The sequence below is a fragment of the Delphinapterus leucas genome, chromosome 13 (genome assembly GCF_059928025.1).
Source record: "Delphinapterus leucas isolate spDelLeu-1000000601 "Yukka" chromosome 13, BTC_Dleu_Yukka2, whole genome shotgun sequence".
In the NCBI taxonomy this organism is placed as follows: Eukaryota; Metazoa; Chordata; class Mammalia; order Artiodactyla; family Monodontidae; genus Delphinapterus; species Delphinapterus leucas.
In genome coordinates this window covers 79,232,567-79,257,104 of record NC_143141.1, presented here as the reverse complement: position 1 = coordinate 79,257,104, position 24,538 = coordinate 79,232,567, and the positions used below count along the sequence as shown (strand labels likewise).

At 34.6% G+C, this 24,538-nt stretch overlaps 1 protein-coding gene across 16 annotated transcripts in view; it reads right to left on the bottom strand.

Moving 5' to 3' along the window:
• The window catches only part of PUM2 (pumilio RNA binding family member 2), a 91,715-nt gene that overhangs the window by 21,344 nt on the left and 45,833 nt on the right, over positions 1-24,538 (bottom strand). For 11 of the 16 annotated variants that reach the window (XM_089923403.1, XM_022574365.3, XM_022574367.3 and 8 more), the window contains 5 exons: positions 24,041-24,183; positions 22,224-22,353; positions 12,032-12,175; positions 11,625-11,915; positions 7,251-7,487 (listed from right to left, as the gene is read on the bottom strand). In XM_089923403.1, the coding sequence (XP_089779529.1) occupies positions 7,251-7,487; positions 11,625-11,915; positions 12,032-12,175; positions 22,224-22,353; positions 24,041-24,183 (945 nt within the window). The remainder of the gene's footprint in view (positions 1-7,250; positions 7,488-11,624; positions 11,916-12,031; positions 12,176-22,223; positions 22,354-24,040; positions 24,184-24,538) is intronic. The other 5 variants (XM_022574368.3, XM_022574369.3, XM_089923406.1 and 2 more) reach the window with 2 other exon arrangements.

The following is a 24,538-nucleotide window of genomic DNA, read 5'->3' as shown; positions in this document are numbered from 1 at the left end:
TTTTATAAAAAGTTCACAAAAATTCTAAACTTAGGGAATAGGAAAAGATCCTTTATTTATTTAGAGCGATAGTAGACAGAAATAAAAGCATTCTTTGAGAAGCAGTGTGACACCTTGGAATGAACCAGGTAGACCTGGACTCAAAATTTTTGTTCCTTACTATAACTTCATGACTACAAGCAAGTTCCTTGATTGCTTTGAGAATGAAGTTGTGTGTGTGTGTGTGGTGTGAAAGAGGAGTCAAAGTTAATTTCTCCCCATTTGGATATTCAATTGCTCCAGTTCAACTTACTGAAAAGACCATCCTTCCTAAATACACCAGAGTGGCACCAGTGGCCACAAATCAGGTAACTAAACGAGCAGGTCTATTTCTGGATCCTCTATTCCACCAATCTATTTCTCTAACCCTTGTGCCAATACCACAAGTTTAGTAAAACTACCACTGCAGTTTTAATAAGTTCGATATCTGGCCAAGTTATTAAATTCTAAATTTGTTCTTCAAGACTGTCTTGACTACTCTTGGCTCTGTTTTTCCATTCATATTAAATAAATCAGCTTATCAATTTCTTTAAAAAAGCCTGAAAAATTCTTATTGAGATTGTGCTAAATCTATACATCAATTAGAAGACAGTTGGTATCTTTATAATACTGAGTCTTTCAAGCCACAAACATGACATGTCCTTTCATTTATTTGCCTTCTTTAACTTCAGTCAGTGCTTTTACGGTTTACAGTGTAAAGATTTTGCCCTTCCTCCAATGGACTTATTCCTGGTTAAGGAAACAGTCTCATGTAAAAATATTCTAAACATAAGTCAATTTTCAGTATTACCCCATGAGACCCATGCTGCATTCATTTTTAAAGGTTATTTGGCTAAAGCTGCAGGTCTCTTATGAAGCACATCTGCCTATATTTTAAGAGTTAGTTTTTTGATCCTATGTTTACTTAATGCACATTATTTAGTGTATAAACAGTGCAATGATGTAAGTTCTTGGTGAATTCTTGATTGTTTTTAAGGCACATGAAGACTTATTTGATATCAGTAAGAAGGAAAGGTAGAGAAACAATTGAGGGAGGAGCTGAAATGCAAATATGAAGGAAAGGTAGAGCCAGTGAATAAAATGTAAAACAACAAAATGACAGTAAATAATGATAAACAGAATTATAGTCAACATTAAATAAATGGCTCCAATTTGCAAAATACATATCAAGGAAAAAAATATTTTAAAACATATTCAGTAAGAGACCAGACTTTTCTGTTTTCTCTCATCCCATAAGCTTTTTTTCAAAAATTTAAAATATGCAATGGCACAAGCAGACTTCAGGTCAATAGAAGGAAACAAGGCAGGAAGAAAGAAATCCATTAGGGAGATGATGGGGGACAAGATCAAAGGCTCATATAACACACTAGAGATCCAGGAATTATGAGTTACAAAGAAGTGTGAACTGGAGTAATGCCTTCTATAAACTATGAATTGTCCCAAGGTGTCTCTCTTCACCTGAGTGCTACTGGAAATTTCAGTGGGATAATCCTTTTTAAATGAAAAGTTTAGCATCTGGCTGCTGGGTATTTAATGTCCACAGAATCCCCACAATCATGATGACAAGCAAAAACTGTTGCCACACATTTCCAAATCGTTCACCTCCTCATTCTAGGTATTTTAAACAAGCACTACAAGTGATTCTGGTATGGTAAACCACTGAATCGAATCATCAAGTATTTTTTAGTCTCAAATCTGAGATTACCTTAACTGAATTAGCTGGTGAAAACATTCTCAGTCATTAGAAGCACAAAGTCATAGATAACATTATTAGAGGATAATGGATAAAACATAAGGGCAAAAATTAATCATTGTGACCCCAAACCAGAACTAAGACTAATGAATTTGTACACAGAAATGAAACATAAAATAAATTCTTCCACACAAGTAATAATTTTAGAGCTTTTCCACAACATATTTCATACTTTTCAACAAATAAATGACTTTTCGATGCACCAATGGGTTGAAGCAGTGATTTCATTTACACCACGAGAACCTGTAAATAATATTCTGTTGAGAGCTGAGCATGTTGTCCTATCTATTCAGTCCTGTTGTCCAACATATATTCAGTCCCTGACTGGCCTGCCTTATGAGTAACACATATTCTTATTTCATACAGTAGATAAGAGCTTTTCTATAAATCTCAAGAATAACTGAGAAAGGGATCTAGAAGTCTAGTAATCTTATATACACATTTTAAAAACACATAACCTACACCATTGTGAGGTTGAATCTGAGAGGCTGAGTAGAATATTGTTATTGATATACTTTGTAAAATTGTTCAATTCATTATAGAATAGCAGAACAGAAAAAGAAAAGACAGTATCAGGAGTCAGAACAGTGTTCTAGCTTCAGTTCTGCCATTTACTGGTTTGGGCAAGTCTCTTGGGCTCATATGACCTATAAGTGTCTCATCTTTAATGGGCAGATCACTCAGCCAGTTTATGTTAACAATTAGGATGAAATGAAATAATGAATATGAAAGTGCTTTACAAAACTATCAAATGCTATTCAGTTACAGGGAACTTGCTACTTAAAGGATAATAATACTTTCAATGAAAACTTCAAAATAATTTATATTGTTTTCTGCTTTAAGAACCATATATGAAACTCAGAAAAACCGCACATAGCCTTACAACCAATTTGGCCATACTTGTTTTAATTCTCAAACATTCTAAGAGAAGCGGATGACCAAATCTGCCAAAGGTCAGCAATTTCAACAGATTAACTACTACTGAACAGGGAAAATGACTCTAACAGTTAATAGTACCATGTCTATGTTTCATATAAAATTTTCTGTGATTAGGAGAGAAGATAGGTTATAAAGTTTTTTAGTCTACTGCAAGTTAAAGCACTATGTGACTACTGAATACATGACATTAAGGAATCTTCAAAACTGACAGCCACCTTTGAATTAACTAACTTCACTGAATTCAAAGCTGGAATTAGACTTTTTATCACCCTTTTCTTAAGAAAAAACAAGCCAGTTCAAAAATGAAGAGGTACAAGGGAAGAAGCCATTAGTTTGTCAAACCCTAAGTCAAATAAAAACACAAAATGCTACTTTATACCCAAGAAGTTCCATATCAATCTATTATGAGCATAAAGATTAGAGTAAATAAGAAATCACTAACATATTTTAAACGTTTACTCAAAGAAGAAAAAGAAAGGAAACAAGGAAGGAAAGAACTAGTTAGCTAGCTCCAGGTAGATGAATTAAATAATACTTGAAATATTTAATCTTCTTTTACTGGGAGTAACATATCTCAAAATAAGAGACTGACTTCTATCATAAAGAGTTAAAAAAAACAACTACGGGTAGAAGATTTTTTCCCCCAACTCTATACATCAGTATAACATGAGAAAATAATTCACTTAATATTCAAGGCTGAACTTGAAGCCCAGAATTTGACATAGTTCTTTGCATTTCAAGATAAAAACCACTAATCTTAAAGTTGTTCTCCTTCCTTGTTCTTTTCCACTTGTTTCTCTGATCAGTATTTTAAGCGCTGCTTTTAACAAGTTGTAGTCAACGTGGGATCCAATCTGAAGGGACTCCAAATGGCCAAAGATAGTAATATTTTAGCATCAAGAAAAGGTATAAAAAGTGTTATCTCCCAGTCTGCAATGGACTGAAACATAACAACTATCCTAAAATCCATCAATTTACACTATAGGGAACAATGATGATTTAAACACAAAAACAAAAAACTCTGCAAGTCACCTTTAGAAGTTGCTAGGGCATCAACTCATTCTCATTCTCAATTCTCATTTCCCAAGGTCAGAAAATAAAGGAAAAGAAATCAAGCATTATCCTGACTCCTATATGAACTATATATTTTAGGGTAACCTCACAACTGATGAAAGTTCTTTTCCACAGAAAAATTCCAGCTAACAAATGTAAAAGGAATGACAGAGCATCATCATTTTGCAACCTCTGAAGAAATACTTAGGTGATGATCAAAGGCTGCTAAGCCATTAGGTGGATCTGGCAGACAACCTCACACAGGAAATAACCAGACGTGTCTCCTGATACGGTGCAGCAGAAATACAGAACCAGATAGCAAAGCAAACAACCAACCAGATCAAACCCCTAAATTCCACTTTACAGGAAATTCAGAGAATAGAGGAACATGTTAAATACCACCATGGAGAAGAAACCATCCAGGTCCAGAATGTGGGATATTCAACAGGACAAAGTTTCTTCAACAAATAAATGTGAAGGAAAAAAAAAAGAGGATGGGGAAATGGTTCCATATTAAAAGACATCAAACAAATGACGGACCTTATTTGGACCCTGATGGAAACACAACAACTGTAAAAAGACATTTAAGTCAATTAGGGAAATTAGAGTAATGAGAATTTATAAATTTTAAAAGGTATGATAATGATTTTGTGGCTATAATTGTTTTTAAAAAAGGAATCTCTATCTCTTAGAAATTTCATACTAGAATATGGAAGATAAAATTACTTCTCATGTTTCTGACTTCAATATATTTAAAAAGCAACAAGGTTGCAAATCTTAACAAAAATATTTTAGGTTATAAAAAAATGAACAACCAAGATTCATCAGTCGAAATACTTGTTCTTCAATCACAAAGTGACTACTGGTCATCCTGCTAAAAATACTTATGTTGATCAAATGACAACTATTTTTTAAAAAATGAAACATCTTTGTTGGAAAGCCAGAAGCACACAATGTTGCTATTCACTTTTTCTGTGAATCAAGTAACTAGCATGAGCAAAGGCATAGGTGGTTTAAAAAAAAAAAAAAAGGTTACCTGTTTCATCCAATATTTTAAGAATATCGATATCCAGGCCTACCAATAACTACAATGGCTATATGTCTTAAAAAATCTCATAAGAAAATCAGCTGGAACTAATTAATTACAACCAATTCTAATGAAACTGAGAATTTATCCCTATTTTATGATATTATATTCTTAATATGTGAGCAGAGTAAGATTATTTTTTAAATGGCTATGCAAATTCATTTTCATAGGTATTTTATCAATCAGCAGCCTTGATAACTTGATTCATGAAGAAATCCACTTCGGGGATATACAATTTAAAATATATACTTTTTAGACCAGAGAGCATGTAAGTCTTGCATCGTGATTCAATGACATGAAAACGAAAGATAGATTATTTCCATGAACACTATACAAAGAGCAAATTTATGAAATCTACTTAATTATTTTCAACTTGGCAAGGTCTATTCCTTGTTAACAAACAGGTTGCTAGTCATAATATGACTAAAGCTAAAAGAAACTGGGGAATCACAAAAGAAAATAATCTACAGACAATTTCAATCAGAGGTGTGTTTAAATACTAGATTAAATAAATACTAGATTTAGAAATACTAGATTTCAAGGTGAAGCTAAACTAAGGAGTTTAGCTTAAACTATGGGTACAAAAGTATCAGGCTACAATGTAGAACTGCCGGCCCACACGATGATTACTTCTCATAATTGACTAGAATTCCTTCTAGAAGCATCTATATGCCTGGGTTCTTTATAGTCAAAAAAAAATCTAGATTGCTATTTAATTAGAGACATCTAAAAAGTCATTTATAAACCAATTTCTAAACAAGCTATGTAGAATAATTAATGCCATTTACACAGGCACTAAAGCACAACGTAAGCAAGTAACAGTTGACAGAAATCTGATCTGAAACTTATCTATGAAAAAAATGACAGGACGCGACAAATATAATCTTAACAAATAAAACACAAAACTATTACGAAAGGCTATTTTTAAGTTTGCTTTGTTCCAAATTTTGGTGTCAATTTCAAAGTCTCAAAGGCATGTTTTATATGGGAGTTGTAGGAATGGGTCTGAATAGAAATAATAAAAATCAGGAATTGAGTAGCTCCTATGACTAAGAAAAGATAAATGAAGGAAAGTGGTAGGCTAAAAACTGATAAGTTTACACAAACAGTGCTGCAAAGCAGATCTTAGGACCCCACTCAAATAAATTAATTGGTTGTATACAGTCAATATCCCCAAAAAGAGCAAAGGCCCAGAATTTGGGGTGGAGGACCAGTCTTTAAAAAAGAAATCTAGCCCACTTTGTAATAACATAAATCTAAATGATCATCACTGTAAAATATTCCTTTGTTACATGGACACTCACTATATTACTGAGCTTTAGGAAAAAATAACTATAGCCTTATGATGGGGATGGCGGGGTCAAACATAATCACTAATTTATAATATATCTGCTTACAAAAGCAACATGACTTTTTAAATCACAAGCTGATTTAAATTTTCCTAAGCACATAAGAATCAGCAATAGAATCTCTCAGTTTTAGCTGAAATGACTAGAATTACAAAAATCCAAAATCTAATTTTAATAAAATACTTTCTTTGAAGAGACAGGGAGGGATTCAAACACAGCCTCTGATATCCAAAAACCCTTCAAAATATACTGTTAACTACATGGCTAAATAATTCCTGGAGTGGGAAAAAGGTAACCACCAATTCAAATAATCTTGGGGTGGGGGCGATTTTAATATACAGATATAAACCAAAGTTCTAAATGTTCCGATTTCAAGGGTACAGCAAGCCTAGAACATTTTTTTTCTTAAACAATGTGTTCAAAAGTAAAAGAACTACATGGACCAAACCCATACATAATAAGATTCTCTAACTCACAAACATACTCAATTCATATACCCTGTGGTAAAATGGCCAGGCATTCAAAGGCCAAAGCAAAAACCATCATACTAAACTAAATTATTTAAATTCAATAACTTTGTGACTAATGATTGCTTTTGGTGTGCACAAACTTTTTTTTTGAATTTTATTTTACTTTTTTATACAGCAGGTTCTTATTACTTATCCATTTTATATGGTGTGCACAAACATTTGATCGTGAAATTTCTTTCACTATCACGTATAAATAATTGACTTTTCAGATGATCTAAAACACACACAAATCAAAAGCACAGACGAGAAAAAAAACACACCACTGTATTTCATAAAAGGAACATAAGATACAATAGGGGTCTTTACCTTACTGTACATTAGACCCTCACTTTGAATTTTCACAAAAGTAGAACTTTTTCAAAAGGCTAATATCTATAAGCAAAAGCAATTTGGCATGTTTTATCCAACATTAAATATTTTACACATATTATAAAACACACACACAAACACACTCACATGTATACATACAAATAAAAAGGGTTTTGGTTTTTTTTTTTTACCTAAATGCAAACTGGATGAGGATCCATGTGATGAAAGTGATGGCGGTGGCGTAAGTGAATGTCCTGGAGTTTGGCTTGGCAGAGGCATGCCTATTGGACTTGGAGAGGAGGAAAATCCCAGACTATTGTAAAATGGTTGCCCTATGGGTGCTAGGCTGCTACTAGATCTTTTGTACAAGTCAGAGCTAGTAGATAGAGACTCTCTCCTTGTGGCACTACTACTTGCAGAACTGCCAACTGAAGAAGAAATAAAAAAAACCCTAATTACATACAGTGTTAACTGAATAAAACCTATCCCCAACTCTTGCTGGGAAATAACAGAAGTGATCACAATAATTATTTTTAGAAACATTACAGAGAAGATAATTACTGTGATAACTATACATACTAACTTATTAATCATAAAAGGGTATAAATGCACCCCAAGAAAATAACCAAATATTTAAGAGCAGTCACTCATATGTTCATTATTTCACACATATTTACCATTGACACATATGATTACTGTGCTTTAATACCCTGGTATGATTTATAAACCCTGAAATTGTAAGTTGTCTGCTTTAGGATATGCTAGAGATTAAATTCCAATAAGGTTAAATTTTGGTAGTATCCTAATCTCTGGAACCAAGTTCTTAGACTTCAACCCAATGCCAAGAAAAGATTATACTGATAAACAGAATATTAATACATTTCCCTCACCATTCACATTTGATTTGGCTTCCAGCTTGTGTTCAAACCATAGTCCTTTAAAGTCCATATTGGCCCGAATATTAGTCAGCTGTGAAGTATAGATGGCAGCTAACTCCTCAGTACTTTTCACACTACACATTCTCCCTATCCTTCAGCAACTAAATTACAAAATACATATGGAAAAATCAAACTTTCTCTTAGAAAACTGATAGCTCTCATTACTGTTATCAACCAAAGACATGTGTTCACTTACCCCTCAGGATCTTCCATTCCTAAGATTCTATTTCTGGCCTCATGAGCCCCTTACTCAAGTAAAGACTGATCAGCCTTTCTTTTCTTATATGGTATACAATTATATCACATCCCTTATTGTACTACATACCAATTTTTTTTTGTTTTTCACTTAATCCCCAATTCAACTATTAACCTTCTAGTTTTTTTCTTTTGTACTTCATAAAATCATAAAAAAATGGTAGGTTCACATTACCATGTAGCTATGCATGCTCAGAAAAGCAACAAGATCTGGCTGTTAATCAACATACATTTGGATAATCAAATTCTTTACTAAGTGTTTAAAAGGGTTGTCCAAAACTCCCAATTTATAAGTCTCACTCAGAGCCCATATTTTCAAGTATGCTTTTTACTGTTTCTAAGCCTTTTTAAACTGAAGCCTTTTACATCCAAAATAATTTCATAATACATTTCTTAACCTATCAAGTTTTTTAAGGACAAGCTCTATATTCGGACCAATATGGTAATTCTTTTCGAGAGAATTTTAAAGTTTCTATTAGGTTGTGGTTTTCTAATAGCAAGTCAATTATAAATAGATCATAAGGGTACAGATTAAAGAGAAAAATTAAGCAGAGCACATGATGGTAGACCAAGTTAAGCTTATTAATACAGATAGGAAACTTAATTACATTGGTTTTACCAAATTTAAAATTCTATAAAGGAAAAATACCAGGCTCACACTACTGTATTAAGCAAAATATTATATGAACAGTATTCAATCTTTTAAACCAGTGAGTGCGCTTTCTGGAAGACTGATCATGTTTTATTGAAATTCTCACTTTTTAAGATATATTACAGGGAAATACTAGTAACTATATGCATTTTTAATAGCAAAAAATAAACACTGTTGTAAGAATGGTTTTGGCAAAATTGTCAATGGCTATATTAACTATGCTAATTTAAAAGGACACTGTCAAAGTGATTTTTCTAAAACATGGCTACATTTAAAATTCCTATTTATTTCAGAAAACAATTTATATGACAAGGAAAAAGACAACGGCTCTCTAATGAGAGCAGCAGCACTATCATTCCCCTGGCAAATAATCAAAGAAACCATAGTTTTGACACATGCGATATTATTTTCCTCTAAAAAGGAAAAGCCAAGCCGAACATTTAAAAGTAATTCAGAAATAGCTTTACTTTAAACCTAACAAGCTGGCTCCTTAAATTTTACTATATGCCTAAATTATCTGCAACAGTATGACTACAAAATATAAAACAAAGTATACCTAAAATATCTAAGCGGCTAGACAGTGGAGTCACTAATCATTTATCAACTGTGGATAAAATGTTAAATTACAAACTTTCAGTTGTAAAAGAACATTCTAATGGGTCATAGAAATGGTGATTTAATTACTTTATTACAATGGCTAAGCTTCCTGGTGAGCTGAGTTATAAACTGGGGTATTTAACACTACTAAGCATTAATAATTTCATCATGTGGGTAAAAGAGTGTGTATATGTTACTGTGTGTGTACATGAGCACATAAACACATTACATTTTAGATTTCATATAGGTATGGAATTGCCATAATGTAAAAAGGCAATGGGTAGACTTCAAAGAGTACCTAAGTGCAGCACTTGAATGAACGCTCATGAAATGTCCAAGAGGAGGGAGATGACAGGTTATTTATTGGTATTTAGGGGTGGCAACTGTTAATGTCCTCTGAAGCAAGGTAAAACAGAGGTGCCCCAAACTGGAAATCAGAATGGAGTAAGCAATGCTCATAAATAAGGGAGGAATGAAGATTATTAGTTTTGGGAAAGAGGCATCTGCAGGGGACATGTGTAGAGAACAAAATGTTGATGGCTCACCAGTTCCTGAATGCAGGGGGAAGGCTCTTAACAACTAAGAGACAAATGGGAATTTGGAGTTCCTACAGATCTATACCAGACCATCAGTGACATTTTATTAGAAAAGGGAACATGAGATTTATCAAGTCTTTTCTCTATTTTTCCTGGATTATTTAGGGTCTACAATCTATAGAAACTAGTTATCTCCGCAGAAAAATTTTTTTTTATAAAGTTATATGTTCTTTTGATTTTCTCCAGCAATCTAGGATTATCTGGGGAAAATGCTTGTCAATTGTGTTAGAAACAAAAAAATGAGTCTATGGGGGCACTTGGGCGAGAGATAAAAAGACTAAGCTCCAAAAGGAATGAAAAAAAATCAAACAGGAAAATTACGACTAAACAGTCTTTATGTTCACTAGACTTTTCCTCAGAAGTTCCCATGCCCATTTCTTTAGGTAATTTTGTATTAGGCAAATATATTTCCCTTTTGTATTTCATTGTAACAAAAAAGCATTCTGCACCTAAAAGTTTAGTTGTTCTAGACCATCATATTTATAAATATGAATGTTCAAGAAGTTCAGAAGATACTGTCTTAGAAAATTGGCAAGCACAGTTAGTAATGACTGGCATGTGTTAGTTTTGCCATTTTTCACACCAGAAAAGAATATAATTTAATGTGGTGGGAAAACAGATGAGAACCAGATTTTAAGACTCAAGGACACGAGAGGAATAAAAAACCTCTTGAGGTGTGAATAAATGGCCCTGCCCCTCATAAAGAAAAGGCTGTCAATTGTACCAAGAGAATGAGAATAAGCTGTTTTTTCTCTGTTTCCTGAATACTCTGGAAACACCAGAGACTGATAATACAATGTGTGTCAACAGGGTGTCAGTGTGGGCCTCTTCTGATTTCAGCTCTTCCTCAGTTACAAAATCAGTCTGTGTGGGTAAATTATTTATTTTGTGAAGCTATTTAAAATTTGGATTTCTTAAGGATTATATATAAAACTAGGATATGGGGAAAAGAAGTCCTTTTAAATGAACTTTTAGTGATAAAGGCTAAGTTGTTTAATATAAAGATAGGCATATTTATCTTAGGGGTTTCTGTTTAGAACATTACATCATATTTTATTTTTATATATTATACCAAATAGAGGCCATTAACAACCATTAGCATTTAATAAGAATAAATCATCTGATGAGCACACAAAAATTATTTTAAAACACCAGAAACTTAAGATGGCAAAAATATTTACTTCCTCGAACATTAATATTATAGAGCAAAGGGAAGAGCTAGTAATTAGCATAATACATATTATCCCAAACAAACCTTACTAAAACAAAAATTACAGTAATATAGTTCTTAAAGCCAGGGGAAAATGTTATTATATTTGAGTAAAGCATGGGCTGCTTGAAATGAGTTAAGCATTCCTAAATGTTACAGGAGGTGGTTTTTCAGCTACAAAACTAAACCAATAAACCAGTATCTTATTCCTGTCCTTTCTATACCACAAGCTATTACTGTTTATATTAATATTAAAAACAAACACATATACCTCATGTCCACTTAGCAGAGTACACTCATCTTAAAAAGAAACTTACCTGATGAGCCAAATCCACTGAGGGCTGAGCCTATAGCAGCACCCAAAGAGCTACTGCTTCCAAAGCCAAGAGATGTACTTCCAGGTTGGCCAGGTCCGTGAGAAAATAAAGAACTGCTCTGGGAGCTATTAGTCAAAGAAGTGCTCCCGTAAAATGAACTCGACTGCAGATTAGTGCTTGGCTGCTGCGGCTGCTGCTGCTGCGGTGGTGGCTGAGTGCCAAGCGGCCGGAAGAGACCATTTGTGCTGCCTGTGAGACTATTTGCAGTTCCTCCAGCTGCTGCTGCTGCTGCTGTAAATTAAATTTCAGACACTTCTTAAAACTACCCAGAAAACCATTTTCTATTTTTGAAACATCTCAAACAACACCAGAAAAATATTATCCCTGAAAATGTCAGTTACACTTACCAGCTTGTGCTGCTGCTGAACTAATTAAAACAGGCGTTGGAGCCATTAATCGAACTGGAGCTCCAAGGCCAGTTCTTGCTCCAGGGCCAACCACTAAGGCACCAGTCTGATCATAATAGGCAGTTGGAGTTAGTACTTGATAGCCTAGATAATATTAAAATAAATGTTTACCAATGAAAACATTATAGAAAACATGTATTTATTTTCCCCCGCATTTGTGTTTTTATCAACACAGCTATTTATACTGTTAATATAAAAACGTTAGTCACCATATAAAAGCAAACACAGCTGAGAAGGTATTACTAAATATATGAAAATGTACTAAAGCACAAGTAAATTTTTTTCCTAAATTTTAACAGAGATGCCTCTCGCTTATGGACAACAAAATGATGAGATAAATTCCTTGATACTGAAACCACAGGTAATCAAGGGCTGATGCTTGAAGGTTATTACCATTTAGTCAGTTGTCCCGAGAGGAGAATGGATAGAAAGACTACGGGAAGTGAGGGAGAACGCTGTACGATTTATTATGCAATTTTAGTAAATTTCTAAACCAAGTGCCTCATTACCAGCATTCCCTTAGATTTTCATTTGTAAGCAGCCCTTTAAAAATTAAATCATGATATAAACAGATAACTCAAAATCATAAGGTTTAACAGTCAATTTGTAAAGGTTCTCAAGCTGCAACCTGAATAAAAATCACATAGGCATTAGCTTTATTACAGCCTTGACCACAAGGCAGGTGACAATTTGCATTATTCAGAACGACAGGTGAGTGAAGTTTATCTCTTTATAGACCTTCTCAGTAGGGACTCCTCATCTGAACCACAGAACAGAAAATGACTATTTCCAACAGAAAACTGACTATTTTGCCAATTCTCTCAAGGATGGTGCATAGTAAGTACCACTCAAGATGCATGGGAGAGAAGTTAACTACATATATATACCGTGGATACTTCAAGGCAATAGGGCTTATTCTCTCCCAGAACGCAGGTTGAGAAAGGCTGTCTTATACAGTAACAGAGACTCAGGCTCAAAAGTCTGAGGACCACTTGCAAAACTGCACTGGCAACCTTGGATACTTTTAAATTTAAACACTACTTTTCCCACTAAGACCAAAACTTTCACATGCAAAGGCTGTTTTAATTAAATACAGTAATTCTGTTTCGCAATTACCATTTTACTAATACAATGGATATGAATTAGGAGGTCCAGCCAAATGAAGAGAAGCATCGGGCAAAACCTAGGAGGGAATATAAAGCTTTCAAGCCCTCTCCTCATGGAGTGAACATGATGAATTTGAGAAGATTATTAGATATCCAACTGTAACTGTCACATAGGATATGCAAGTCTAGAGTTCAGGAGAGCGGTTCAGGCTGGAATTATAAATATGGGAGTGGTCAACATAAGGATGGTATAAGCTAAAAAGGACAAAATCACCAAGAAAATAAAAGGGCAGGGCCTGAGGTTACTTTACATTAAGAGGTTGGAGAGAGCAGGAACAAGGGAAGAGACTGAGAGGAAATAGCCAGTAAAGAAGAAAGAAAATTCAAACAATTTGGTCTCTTGGAGGCCAAAGAAAAAAGAATTTGAACAAAGACTGAGTGATCAACAATGTCAAATGCTACTAAAAGCCATTAAGAGTTGAGAACCTGACCAATGAATTTAGCAACATGGAAGTCATTCTGGTGAGGGTAAAAGCCAAACTGTAGTGAATTCAGTAAAGAATGGAAGAACCATAAACAAGTACAGAAATGCTTTTGAGGAGTTTTGCTGTAAAAAAAGGACCAGAGGCGAGCTACACAAAGGGGGCTGAGAGTAATTTTTTTCTTAACCAGAAAATGTACTTGATTAGCAGAGCATGATACTTAGGTGTTTAAATTTTTTTATTGTTATTGTGAAATAAAACATAAAAAGTACAAAAAACAGTACATCATAATGACTACAACACAAAAAAGTATAACTACCATCCAAGCCAAGAAACAGAAAATTGCCCAGCATCCCACCTCTTGAAAGTCCCTGCTCTACCAGTCTTCTCTTTCCCTTAGAGTTACACATTCTACTTCCCATAAACACTTCTCTCTAAACAATCATTTGGTTTGAATTATTTAAAAAATTTTAGGTACGATTCATCCATGTGGTTATACAGAGGCCTTCTAGTTTCCATCTTCATTATTGCATAGCACCTCATTGGACAAACACCACAATGAATTTATCCATTCTACACTTACACGGTTGCCAGTTTGGGGTCACTGCCGACAGGGCTGCCATAAACATTTTTGTATATGTATGCTGGTGTGTTATGTGTACATATTTCTCTAATCTAAGGTATATATCTAGTAGTTGACACCCTGGGCCAAAGGGCATGTGTATTTTCAAACTTTGGCAAATAATGCCAAGCTGCCTTCAAAGTGGTTGTGCAAATTTACATGCTTACCACCTTGGTATTAGAGTTCCCATTGCTCCATGACTTCAGTAATACTTGATAATGTCAGACTTTTAAAAACTGGCCAATCTGAAAGACAGGCAGAAGCGTTCTGTTGTGGTTTTGATTTTCTCTCCCCATAAGGAGGCTGAGCATCTTTTCATATGCTAATTAGGCACTGTGATTTCCTCTGGGGGAAACAGCTGTTCAACTCTCTTTCACCCATTTTCCTATTGGTCTGCCTTTTCTTATTGATTTATAATTCTTTATGTATGCTGAATTCAGGAGTTTCACCGTTTTAATGTATTGCAAATATCTTCTTCCATTCTTAGCCTGACCTGTGATTCTCTTTATGGTGACTTTTGAAGTAATGGGTTCACATTTATTATTTCCTTTATTTTCATAAAAAAATTTCCCTATATTATCTTCTAATAGCTTTAAAATTCCACTTTTCCACACTTAGGTCTAAAATCCAAATGGAGCTGAGTACTGAACACAGGATAAGGCAGCGGTTCAATTTGTTGCCCAAATCATCAATTTTCTTTATTTCATCTTATTTATAAAACGAGTCATTCATTCCTCCCTACTGCTTTTTGCTGCTTTCTTTGCTATTAATTAGGTGGCCATTTCTTTTGGGAATCTCACTTTTGGGGTCTCTACTTTGTTCCACTGGTCTGTTTGTCCATGCAGTAATTCAACTGCAGCTTTAGAGTAAATCTTACTCTGTAAGTTAGAACAGAGCAAGTCCTTCTACTTACTTTTGTTCTTTAAGAATGTTTTGGCTAATCTTGACTCTGCATTTTCATTAAATTTTAGTATCAGCTGTCAAAAAGAACCACCAAAAGAACCCATTGGGATTTTTGATTGGAAATGCACTGAAACTACAGGTTAATATGGGGAGAACTGGCATGTTTAAAATATTGAGTTGCCCAATGGTTTGTTTATTTAGGTCTCCTTTAATGTCTAAACAAAGCTGCTTCCCATAGAAACTGGGCACATTTTTTGTTAGACTTATTCCTAGGTACTTCTGACTACTGTAAATAATAACCTTCAAATTTTTCATTTCAAAAACATTATGGTGTTGGGAGTTCCCTTGCAGTCCAGTGGTTAGGACTCAGCGCTTTTACTGCCGTGAGCCTGGGTTCAATCCCTGGTTGGAGAGCTAAGACCCCGCAAGCAGCGCAGCATGTCAGGAAAAAAAAAAAAAAAAAGAAAAAGAAAAGGCTGTTGGTTAACAGAAAGATTTTTATATCCAAAAACCTTAACAGAAACACATTAATTCTAATACTTTATCTGCAGATTCAGTTAATACAATCATATTTTCTGCAAATGACAGTTGTGTTTTTCTATTTACAGAACTTTTTCATTTTACTAGAATTTCTCTCATGTTATATACTGGCTAGGCTCTTTAATATAATGTTGAAGAGAAGTATCGTTAGCAGAAATCCTTGTCTTATTCCCAGTCTTAGATGGAACACTTTCAAGTATTTCCTATAAATAGCAAAGTCTATCATCCTTGGGAAGTGGGGTAGGGTGTTTAATTCCCTCCTGACTCCCCAGCATATTAAAGACGTTATCTTCTGGTTCATAATTGTTAAAGAGGTTTTTTTTTGTTAAAGCCAATATATAAATTTATTATGCTTTTCCTGCATCTTTTGAGAAGTTCTTATGATTATTATCTTTTAATGTGGCGAATCACACTGTGATTTGCTAATGCTCATCTTGCATTCTTGGGATAAAACCAACTTGTTCATGATATATTATCCTGCTTTATATTGCTACATCTGGGTTGCTAATATTTGAGGATTTCTAAATCCATGTTCATAAGTCTGATGAGCCTACAATTTTCCTTTTCTGCACTGTTTGACGGGTTTTAATATCAAGATAATGCTAGTACCATAAAATGGCATGGGAAGAACACCCTCTTTTTCTGTTCTCTGGAATTTTAAAAATTGGAATTGTTGGAATTATTTCTTCCTTGAATGCCTGATATCATTCACCACTGAAGTTGTGCTGGTCTGGAATTTTCTTGGAATATTTTTGATTACTCAATTGATTTAATGGTAATGAACTTTAGATTTTCTATGTATCCTTGAGTGTGTTTGGTTACATTGTTCTAGTTATTTGTCCATTTTGTCTACAATTTCCAATTTCTTAACATGAGATTGGTTCCTAATACCCTCTTATGATTATTTTATTTTTCTGATATTGGTTATTATGTCTTCTCTCTTTACCTTTTTTTTGGATGAACCTCTCAGAGGTTTATCAATTTTATTAGTCTTTTCAAAGACGTAAATTTTGGGATAACCTGACTCTTTTAACTATATGTTTGTCATCTATTTCATCCACATCAGTTTCTATCTTTATTATTTGGCTTCCTTCTACAATTCTTTGGGTTTATTCTCTTCCTTTTATGGTTCCCAGATAGAAACTTATTTTCTAATGTATGCATTGAAGCCTATATACTCCTGCCATTTGCAGCAACATGGATGGACCTAGAGATTATCATACTAAGTGAAGGAAGCCACACAGAGAAAGACAACTATCATATGATATTGCTTATATGTGGAATCTAAAAAAAAACAAACAAACACGATACAAATGGACTTATGCACAAAACAGAAATAGACCCACGGACATAGAAAACAAACTTATGGTTACTAAAGAGGGGGCAGAAATTAGAGAAGTTTCGGATTAACATATACACACTACTATATATAAAATAGATAACCAACAAGGACCTACTGTATAGCACAGGGAACTATACTCAATATTTTATAATAACCTATAAGGAAAAAGAACCTGAAAAATAATATATATATATATAAATATAACTGAATCACTGTTGTACACATGAAACTAACAACACTGTAAATCAACTATACTTCAATAAAAAAAAAGCCTATATACCCCTCTTCTATGTTTTGTTTTTAAGTGTAGTCCACAAGTCTAAATATGTAGCATTTTCATAATCATTCAGTTCAAAAGTTTCTAATTTCTATTGTATTATCTTTTTGTTACTTATCTAAAAGACACAAGAGATTAAAAAAGACATGGTCCCCACACTCAAGAATTATACAATCTGTAGCGAAAATAATGTACTATAGTCTTAATTCTAAGATGCCACTTATTTTCAGACATGACATTGACCAAATAACTTTCCTTAGGGAGAAATACATAACTCTTCCACTTTAATTTTAACACACTTTACACCTCCAAACATGGTAAAATAATTAAATTAAGAAAACAAACCACAAATAGCTAAATGAAACACAAGGAAGACAAAAGTAGTAAAGAAAGGAGCAAGTTATGTGCCACAAGAACGGCAAAAAGAATGATTATTATTATTTTTCTTTTTTTTGGCTGCGCCACGCGGCCTGTGGGATCTTAGTTCCCTGACCAGGGATCGAACCCACACCCCCTGCACTGGGAGCGCTGTGTCTTAACCACTAGACTGCCAGGGAAGTCCCAGGAGGAATAAGTATTAATGAACAAGCACTGGGAAAGATTTGGGAAGGCTTCGTGGAAAGGATCATATTAAACGATGAGAAGGAAAGTTAATCACAAAGTATAAAGCAAGGCTTTAAAAAGGAAAATGTAAAAGTATATATCCCAATTTTGCTTAAAATTTATAAAAGTGTATTCTAAACTAAAAGTATTAGCTAGGGCTAAAGGCATAAAAAGATATTTGTCAACAGTATGTGGTCTAGTGTGTTAAAGCATAGGACCAGGACAGTACTGATTAGGTTAAAAGGTATCAATAGTTTGGAGCTATATTAATGAAAATGTTAAGAAGCAGAATGGTATGAACTAACCTGTATTTTTGAAAGGTAACTGAGGGGAGAATAAAAAGATGAAATAAACAGAAGAGACTGGAGGCAGACAGAGTTAGTGGGAGGATATAGGAGAAGCTGAACAAGAATAGCAGAGATGCAAAGAAGTGAACATGAGAGAATAAACAACAATTGGCAAGTCACTGAATGTGGAGCACAAAAGAAAACCAAGAGTTAAAGATGACTCTGAGAATGAAGCCAAAAATTTCTAGCTCAAGGGGATAGCGGGGTTAATAGTGAAATAGGGTAAACAATAAGATAAGCAAATTTGGCAGAGGTGAGTTCATTTTTGGACATTTTCAGTTTAAGGAGTGGCAGGAACATATACACAGTAATATCTTGTACAAATGTAGAAATGTGTTAAGTGTTTAGAAAAGAATCCAAGATGCAGACGTAAACTCACTGGTTTACTGGTATAGGAAAGACAGGTGAAAAGATGAAAGTAGTTAAGACTCTTCCACAGAAAAAATATAAAGTATCTCTGTTTTTCCAATATTGAAACTAAGGTTCAAAGAGGAAAGTAACATGGTCAAGGTCACACAATTAATTGGCAGAGCAATATGGCAGATCTGACTCCAAAGCATCTAGTCACTGAAGCCAGAAAGTCTTTTACATTTAAGTGATATACAGAGGAAAGGGAGACTGACAAAAAGCAATGAGAAAGATGGGAGAGCCAGGAGAGTAAAATATCACACAAATGTAGTGGAGAGGAGTTGCAGAAAGTTGGACATACAACAAAGTTGTGTAATACAACAAAGAATTGAGAAAAGTAAGGATGGAGGAGAGGAAGTCATACTTTGGCACTGCGTTACATTAGAGCTACGTATGAAAAGGAATCGTGGAGGCGGGGCTTAAAAGAAGTGTGGGGTAGAATGTAAATTCTGAAAGGTAGTATAAGAGGGGAGCACAAGAGATAAAGCTTTTTAGGATGAAGAGGCAGACTAGCATCGTGGTTATGGAAAAGGAGGTGGCAGAGAGAGAAAGACTGAAAATACAAGACTAAAAAACAATGATGGCATATATAATCAAGCAGAAGGATTGAAAGTCTATAATCAATACAGTACAAGGAACAGGGATTTGATGGATGAGAAGTGAAGGACAGAAGGTGGAAAAGCTAAGGACTGCATGAGGTTTGAAGAAATAAACAATTTTCTAAGCAAGCTTTTGTATTAGCTTTATATCTTTAGAACATATAAAGATATAACACATAAAACTTTATATCTATGTAACTATTTAAATAAGGGAGAATTATTTCATCATAGTCCTGGGCAGAATAAAGTATAGAAGGTATTAGAGAAAAGTTTTACAGTGAGGGAATCATATGAACAGTCAACAAGTCACTTAGGCACACAAATATTATTTCTAGTAAAGCCCTTTTTGTGAAAATGATTTTTATATTTTACAGTTGTAAAGGGACTAAATGTTGTGGCTTAGAAGGCTAGGTAAAATAATTTGGTTTTTTTCCCTAAAAGTTTTACCTGCTTTTAATTTTCTCATCACTCTGCAGACAGTCAATGGTTTTTAGATAAATATCGTGTAAAAAGTAGTTTTCTTTTAGGAGTACCAAGATAGAGTTCACTGATGAACAAAACAAAACAAAAAAAGCAATAAAGAGCTTTCTTACAGAATGGAAAGAAGTGAACATAAAAATAAATTTTGAGAAGACCAAAGCTGATAAAATTAATAGCAAAATACCTTGATGTTTTTAGTAAATAAGAACATGAGGTGAATATGAGGAAGAGGAGCAAAGGCATTTATAAGAAATGGGTAATAGGCCCAGCACCAAAAGTCTAAAACAATAAGCAATAAGTTAAAGGGAGAAGCAAATAAACACAGGTCAGAAGCATTCTCTTAAATCAAAATCCTACTTAGACTCTAGTAAGACAGGACTGTTGTACTCCATGACTCTTCTCCCTTTTCTATTTATAGCTAAAACCCAAGAGGAACCCAGAATGGTCTTAGCAGTGGCTTTCATAAACTCCCAGCTCAGCTCTTTTAGCCCTGTTCCATGTCTCTCCACATGCCTACAACTTCTGCTTCACAGTCCATTTCACTAAGGGCTGCTTTTGCCAGGGTCTCTAATCTACAGCAGCTCTGGGAGAGCAGCTTCCATGAAGCAAGTATACAGCTGGGGTAAAAAAGGAAAATAATGGGAATGCCCCCATTCTACTATCATTTGTACTCCAGGGACAGCAATATTAACATCCTTTTTTTCATTCAGTAGGCTAAACAAGATGATAAACTCAGACCTTAGAATTTCAGAGAGAACAGAATGAATGTAATTGATACAGAACTCCTCAAAATAATATACAGAAATATTTAGCAGCATGTAAAAAAAACCCCTCAATCATGTAAGTCAGGATCATTTCCAATGCATTAAACACATCTCCTAAATGATCTGAATAGAAAATTTATCTACAGTACAATTAATGAAAACTGGAACATGTATTTCATTAATCAGTATAGTTGACTCTTTTTTTTTTTTTTTTTTTATTTAATATAGTTGACTCTTAAACAATGCAGGTGTTGGGGCACCAACCCTCTGTGCAACTGAAAATCTGCAAATAACTTTACAGTTAACCCTCCATATCCACTATTTTGCACCCGCAGGATTGAAACAACCACAGATTGTGTAGTACTATAGTACATATTTATTGAAAAAGATCCACATATAAGTGGATCCACGCAGTTCAAACCCATGGTTAGCTGTAATCTACAGCTGAAGGAGTAACTACTCATATACTGAAAGTGAAAAGATGGCGTGCTTGAAAGTGAGTCTTCAGGAATGAAGAGAAATGAAGGAATAGAATGGGAAGTGATGCATTATCTATGGACATTCAAATGTAGCCTTTAAAAACATAACAAGTGCTAACAGATAACTAATAAGAACCTGCTGTATAAAAATAAATAAAATAAAATTCAAAAGAACCAAACATAACAAGTGCTGCTTCATTAGCTTAAGAAAAATATCTTCCTTCCATCTTCCACTGTTTAATATTAAAGTACTAATTTTGTATTTAGTTTCACAAATTTACTTCACAAAAAATGTACTTTGTTGGCCTTTTCTAAAAGTTGTACTGTGGCAACGGGCAGAAAACTTTAGTAAATGCTGATGCCATTAGGTTATAAAAACCAACAGGTTAAAATACTATATAAATGTGCTAAACAAGACTGAGCAATGTTCTAAGTGGAAAATGTTAGCTGTACACTTTTCAACATTAATTAATTAAATGACTAACTATCCTTGTAAGGCAGAAATGGCAAACAGGTTTTGTTTGACATACCACCTAATGGTTTTATTTCTTAAAGCACTGCATTAAGAATTCTGGCCTGAGGGCTTCCCTCGTGGCGCAGTGGTTGAGAATCTGCCTGCTAATGGAGGGGACAAGGGTTCGAGCCCTGGTCTGGGAGGATCCCACATGCCGCGGAGCAACTAGGCCCGTGAGCCACAACTACTGAGCCTGTGTGTCTGGAGCCTGTGCTCCGCAACAAGAGAGGCTGCGATAGTGAGAGGCCGGCGCACTGCGATGAAGAGTGGCCCCCGTTTGCCACAACTAGAGAAAGCCCTCGCACAGAAACGAAGACCCAACACAGCAAAAATAAATAAATTTATAAATAAACTCCTACCCCCAACATCTTAAAAAAAAAAAAAAAAAGAATTCTGGGCTACACTCCACTGGAAAGACGCTTTTATTTACACCATAAACAGACTTAAGAAAAAAAGGTTTTTGAGAATTCTAACACATATTTGCCATCCCTGTCATTGTCTCGCAAACAATACTGATTTCAACTATTGGCACCTGAGTTGTAAATAATGCATTGCAGGGTAGGCAAGATTTAAAGACATTTCTTGATTTTTCTCACTCCTCAGTGTGAGAATCTACATTTAACATTTTAAGTCTATTCAAATTTCCACAATTAACCAACTATATACCTGGCATGCCGGTAGCAAGACCCTGACCAAAAGCCAAAGTTGGATTTGCTGCTGCAAGTGATTCAGCTTGCTGCCCTTGCTGGCCCTGATTGGGAGTAAGAGGGCGCTGACCTGCTCCAGCACGAAGAACCTACAAAGGACAAACAATTTCCTTAAAAACGAAATTATAAAATAACAAATTTATCTCAGACAACTCTGTATATATCACAGATAGCCTTTGGATATTCTTTGAACATATTTACATTCAATGAAATGTCAGTTTACCATAAAAAATACAAATAACGTAACACCAAAAACATAATCTATTAAGCAACATGGTAGAGGGTCTTCAGGAACAACTATTTCTAGTATTTGTGCTCTTTAACCTACCAAAGTAGTATTAAAATGAGAGACAGATATTTGGGCGGTGAGAAGGGAATGGCAAAATCTTACATGAAGACAAAAGTTTAAATTTTATTATTTTCTAAGACTGAAAACTCTAAATTAAGTATAATTATTCAATTAGTCTGGTACGAGATTGTGGTGCAGAGTGAAAACTTCAAATTGAACCAAGTTTTCAGAATTCAGAAGCTTTAATTAAAGTGAGTAAAAAGCTGCTATTTACTGTAAAACCTTAGAGTTAAAAAAGGAACAAAAGATTTCATCAAAAAATGTGAAAACTCTTAAGGCTGGTCAAACTGCTTCATAATACATAGTTGTTGTAGTGAATATATACACAAGCATGATACACATTAATTTCACAAAGGTAAATACTTAAACAATTTAGGACAAGGGGGATTCATCTTAAGTCCATCCGTGTAAGTAAGCATCACGCACAGGTATATGTGATGTTTAGGCAATGTGATATTTTTATCTGCCCAAAGAAGACACAGATTTAAAAAGAATTTATTAAATGGTGCTGTGGTATAATCTACAAGGACCGAGCTAAAGGACAGCTTTAACAGAATATCAATATAGTTTAAAAGAAAATTCAACTGCCAAGTAACACTATACTTGTCCTTAAGTTGCTTCTTTGGTATAAATATGATAAATTTGGGGCTTCCCTGGTGGCACAGTGGTTGAGAGTCCACCTGCCGATGCAGGGGACACGGGTTTGTGCCCCGGTCCAGGAAGATCCCACATGCCGCGGAGCGGCTAGGCCTGTGAGCCATGGCCGCTGAGCCTGCGCGTCCGGAGCCTGTGCTCCGCAACGGGAGAGGCCACAACAGTGAGAGGACCGTGTACCGAAAAAAAAAAAAAAAAGATAAATTTGACAAACAGAATTCTGGAATTTTTATCAGAATTTTTCTTTTACATTTATTTATAAAAATAGTTCCAGAAAAGTGGCTGAAATTTTAAAAAAACCTTAAAAATAAACATTTTCTGTTTTAAGAAATTAAATCTAACCTTTAGTGAAAATATTTCATCTTTCCTCTCTTAAAAACAAAGTACCCAGTAATCTCCTTTTTCTGGTCAGAAATATATTAATATTTAAAATAGCAATTTAAATACCCAGAAGAAAATGAAATGACAATTACTTTGACAGAAACATTATGAGCACACTTTAAGAAGTGATGAAAAGAAAATTTTAAATTGCTAGAGATTTCAAGACAGTTTCAATAATAGAAATGTTGAAGTGGAATACAACCAGTGGAATACAACCAGTCATATATATGACTACTGGAGAAAAAAAACCACATAATCAATATTTGTATGCCAACTATATGATAAGTACTGTGCTACATATTGGGGAAAAAAAAAACACAGATCTTGAATGCAGGGAGCTCATGAAATTTCCAAGACTCTTCAGGTAGTATTTAATGAAGGCAGGCCTATACCTGTTGCTGTCCAGGCTGAGCTTGTGATGCTGCTTGCTGATTTGCTGTGTTGTTTGCCGCAGCTGCAGCCTGCTGCTGAAATAAATTGGCTGGATACACCCCCCACGGAACACCATAATACTGAGGTGGAACCACTGCCGGACCTAAACCCCACATCCCACCCCCCCAAAAAAAATAAAAAAAGTCACTACATTTTATAGATAAATAAGGTTACCATTAGATCATAAAAAAGGGACAGTGCATAAGACTTAGAGCAGATGTCCTTACAATCCTCTACCCACATACAACTGTCTTCCCTTTTCTCTTTTTCCCAGTTTTACTAGAAAGTCTCACTGAGGTATGGATTATTAAAAAAGAAAGTATTCAGAGGTGACAGCAGTCGTCTTAATGAAAAGATGTGAACTAAACTCAAGAAGACCAATGAACTGACAGAACACTGAACCATCTATTCAACACCTATTATTGAATGCTAGTTTATGCATTTGATACTGGCAAATA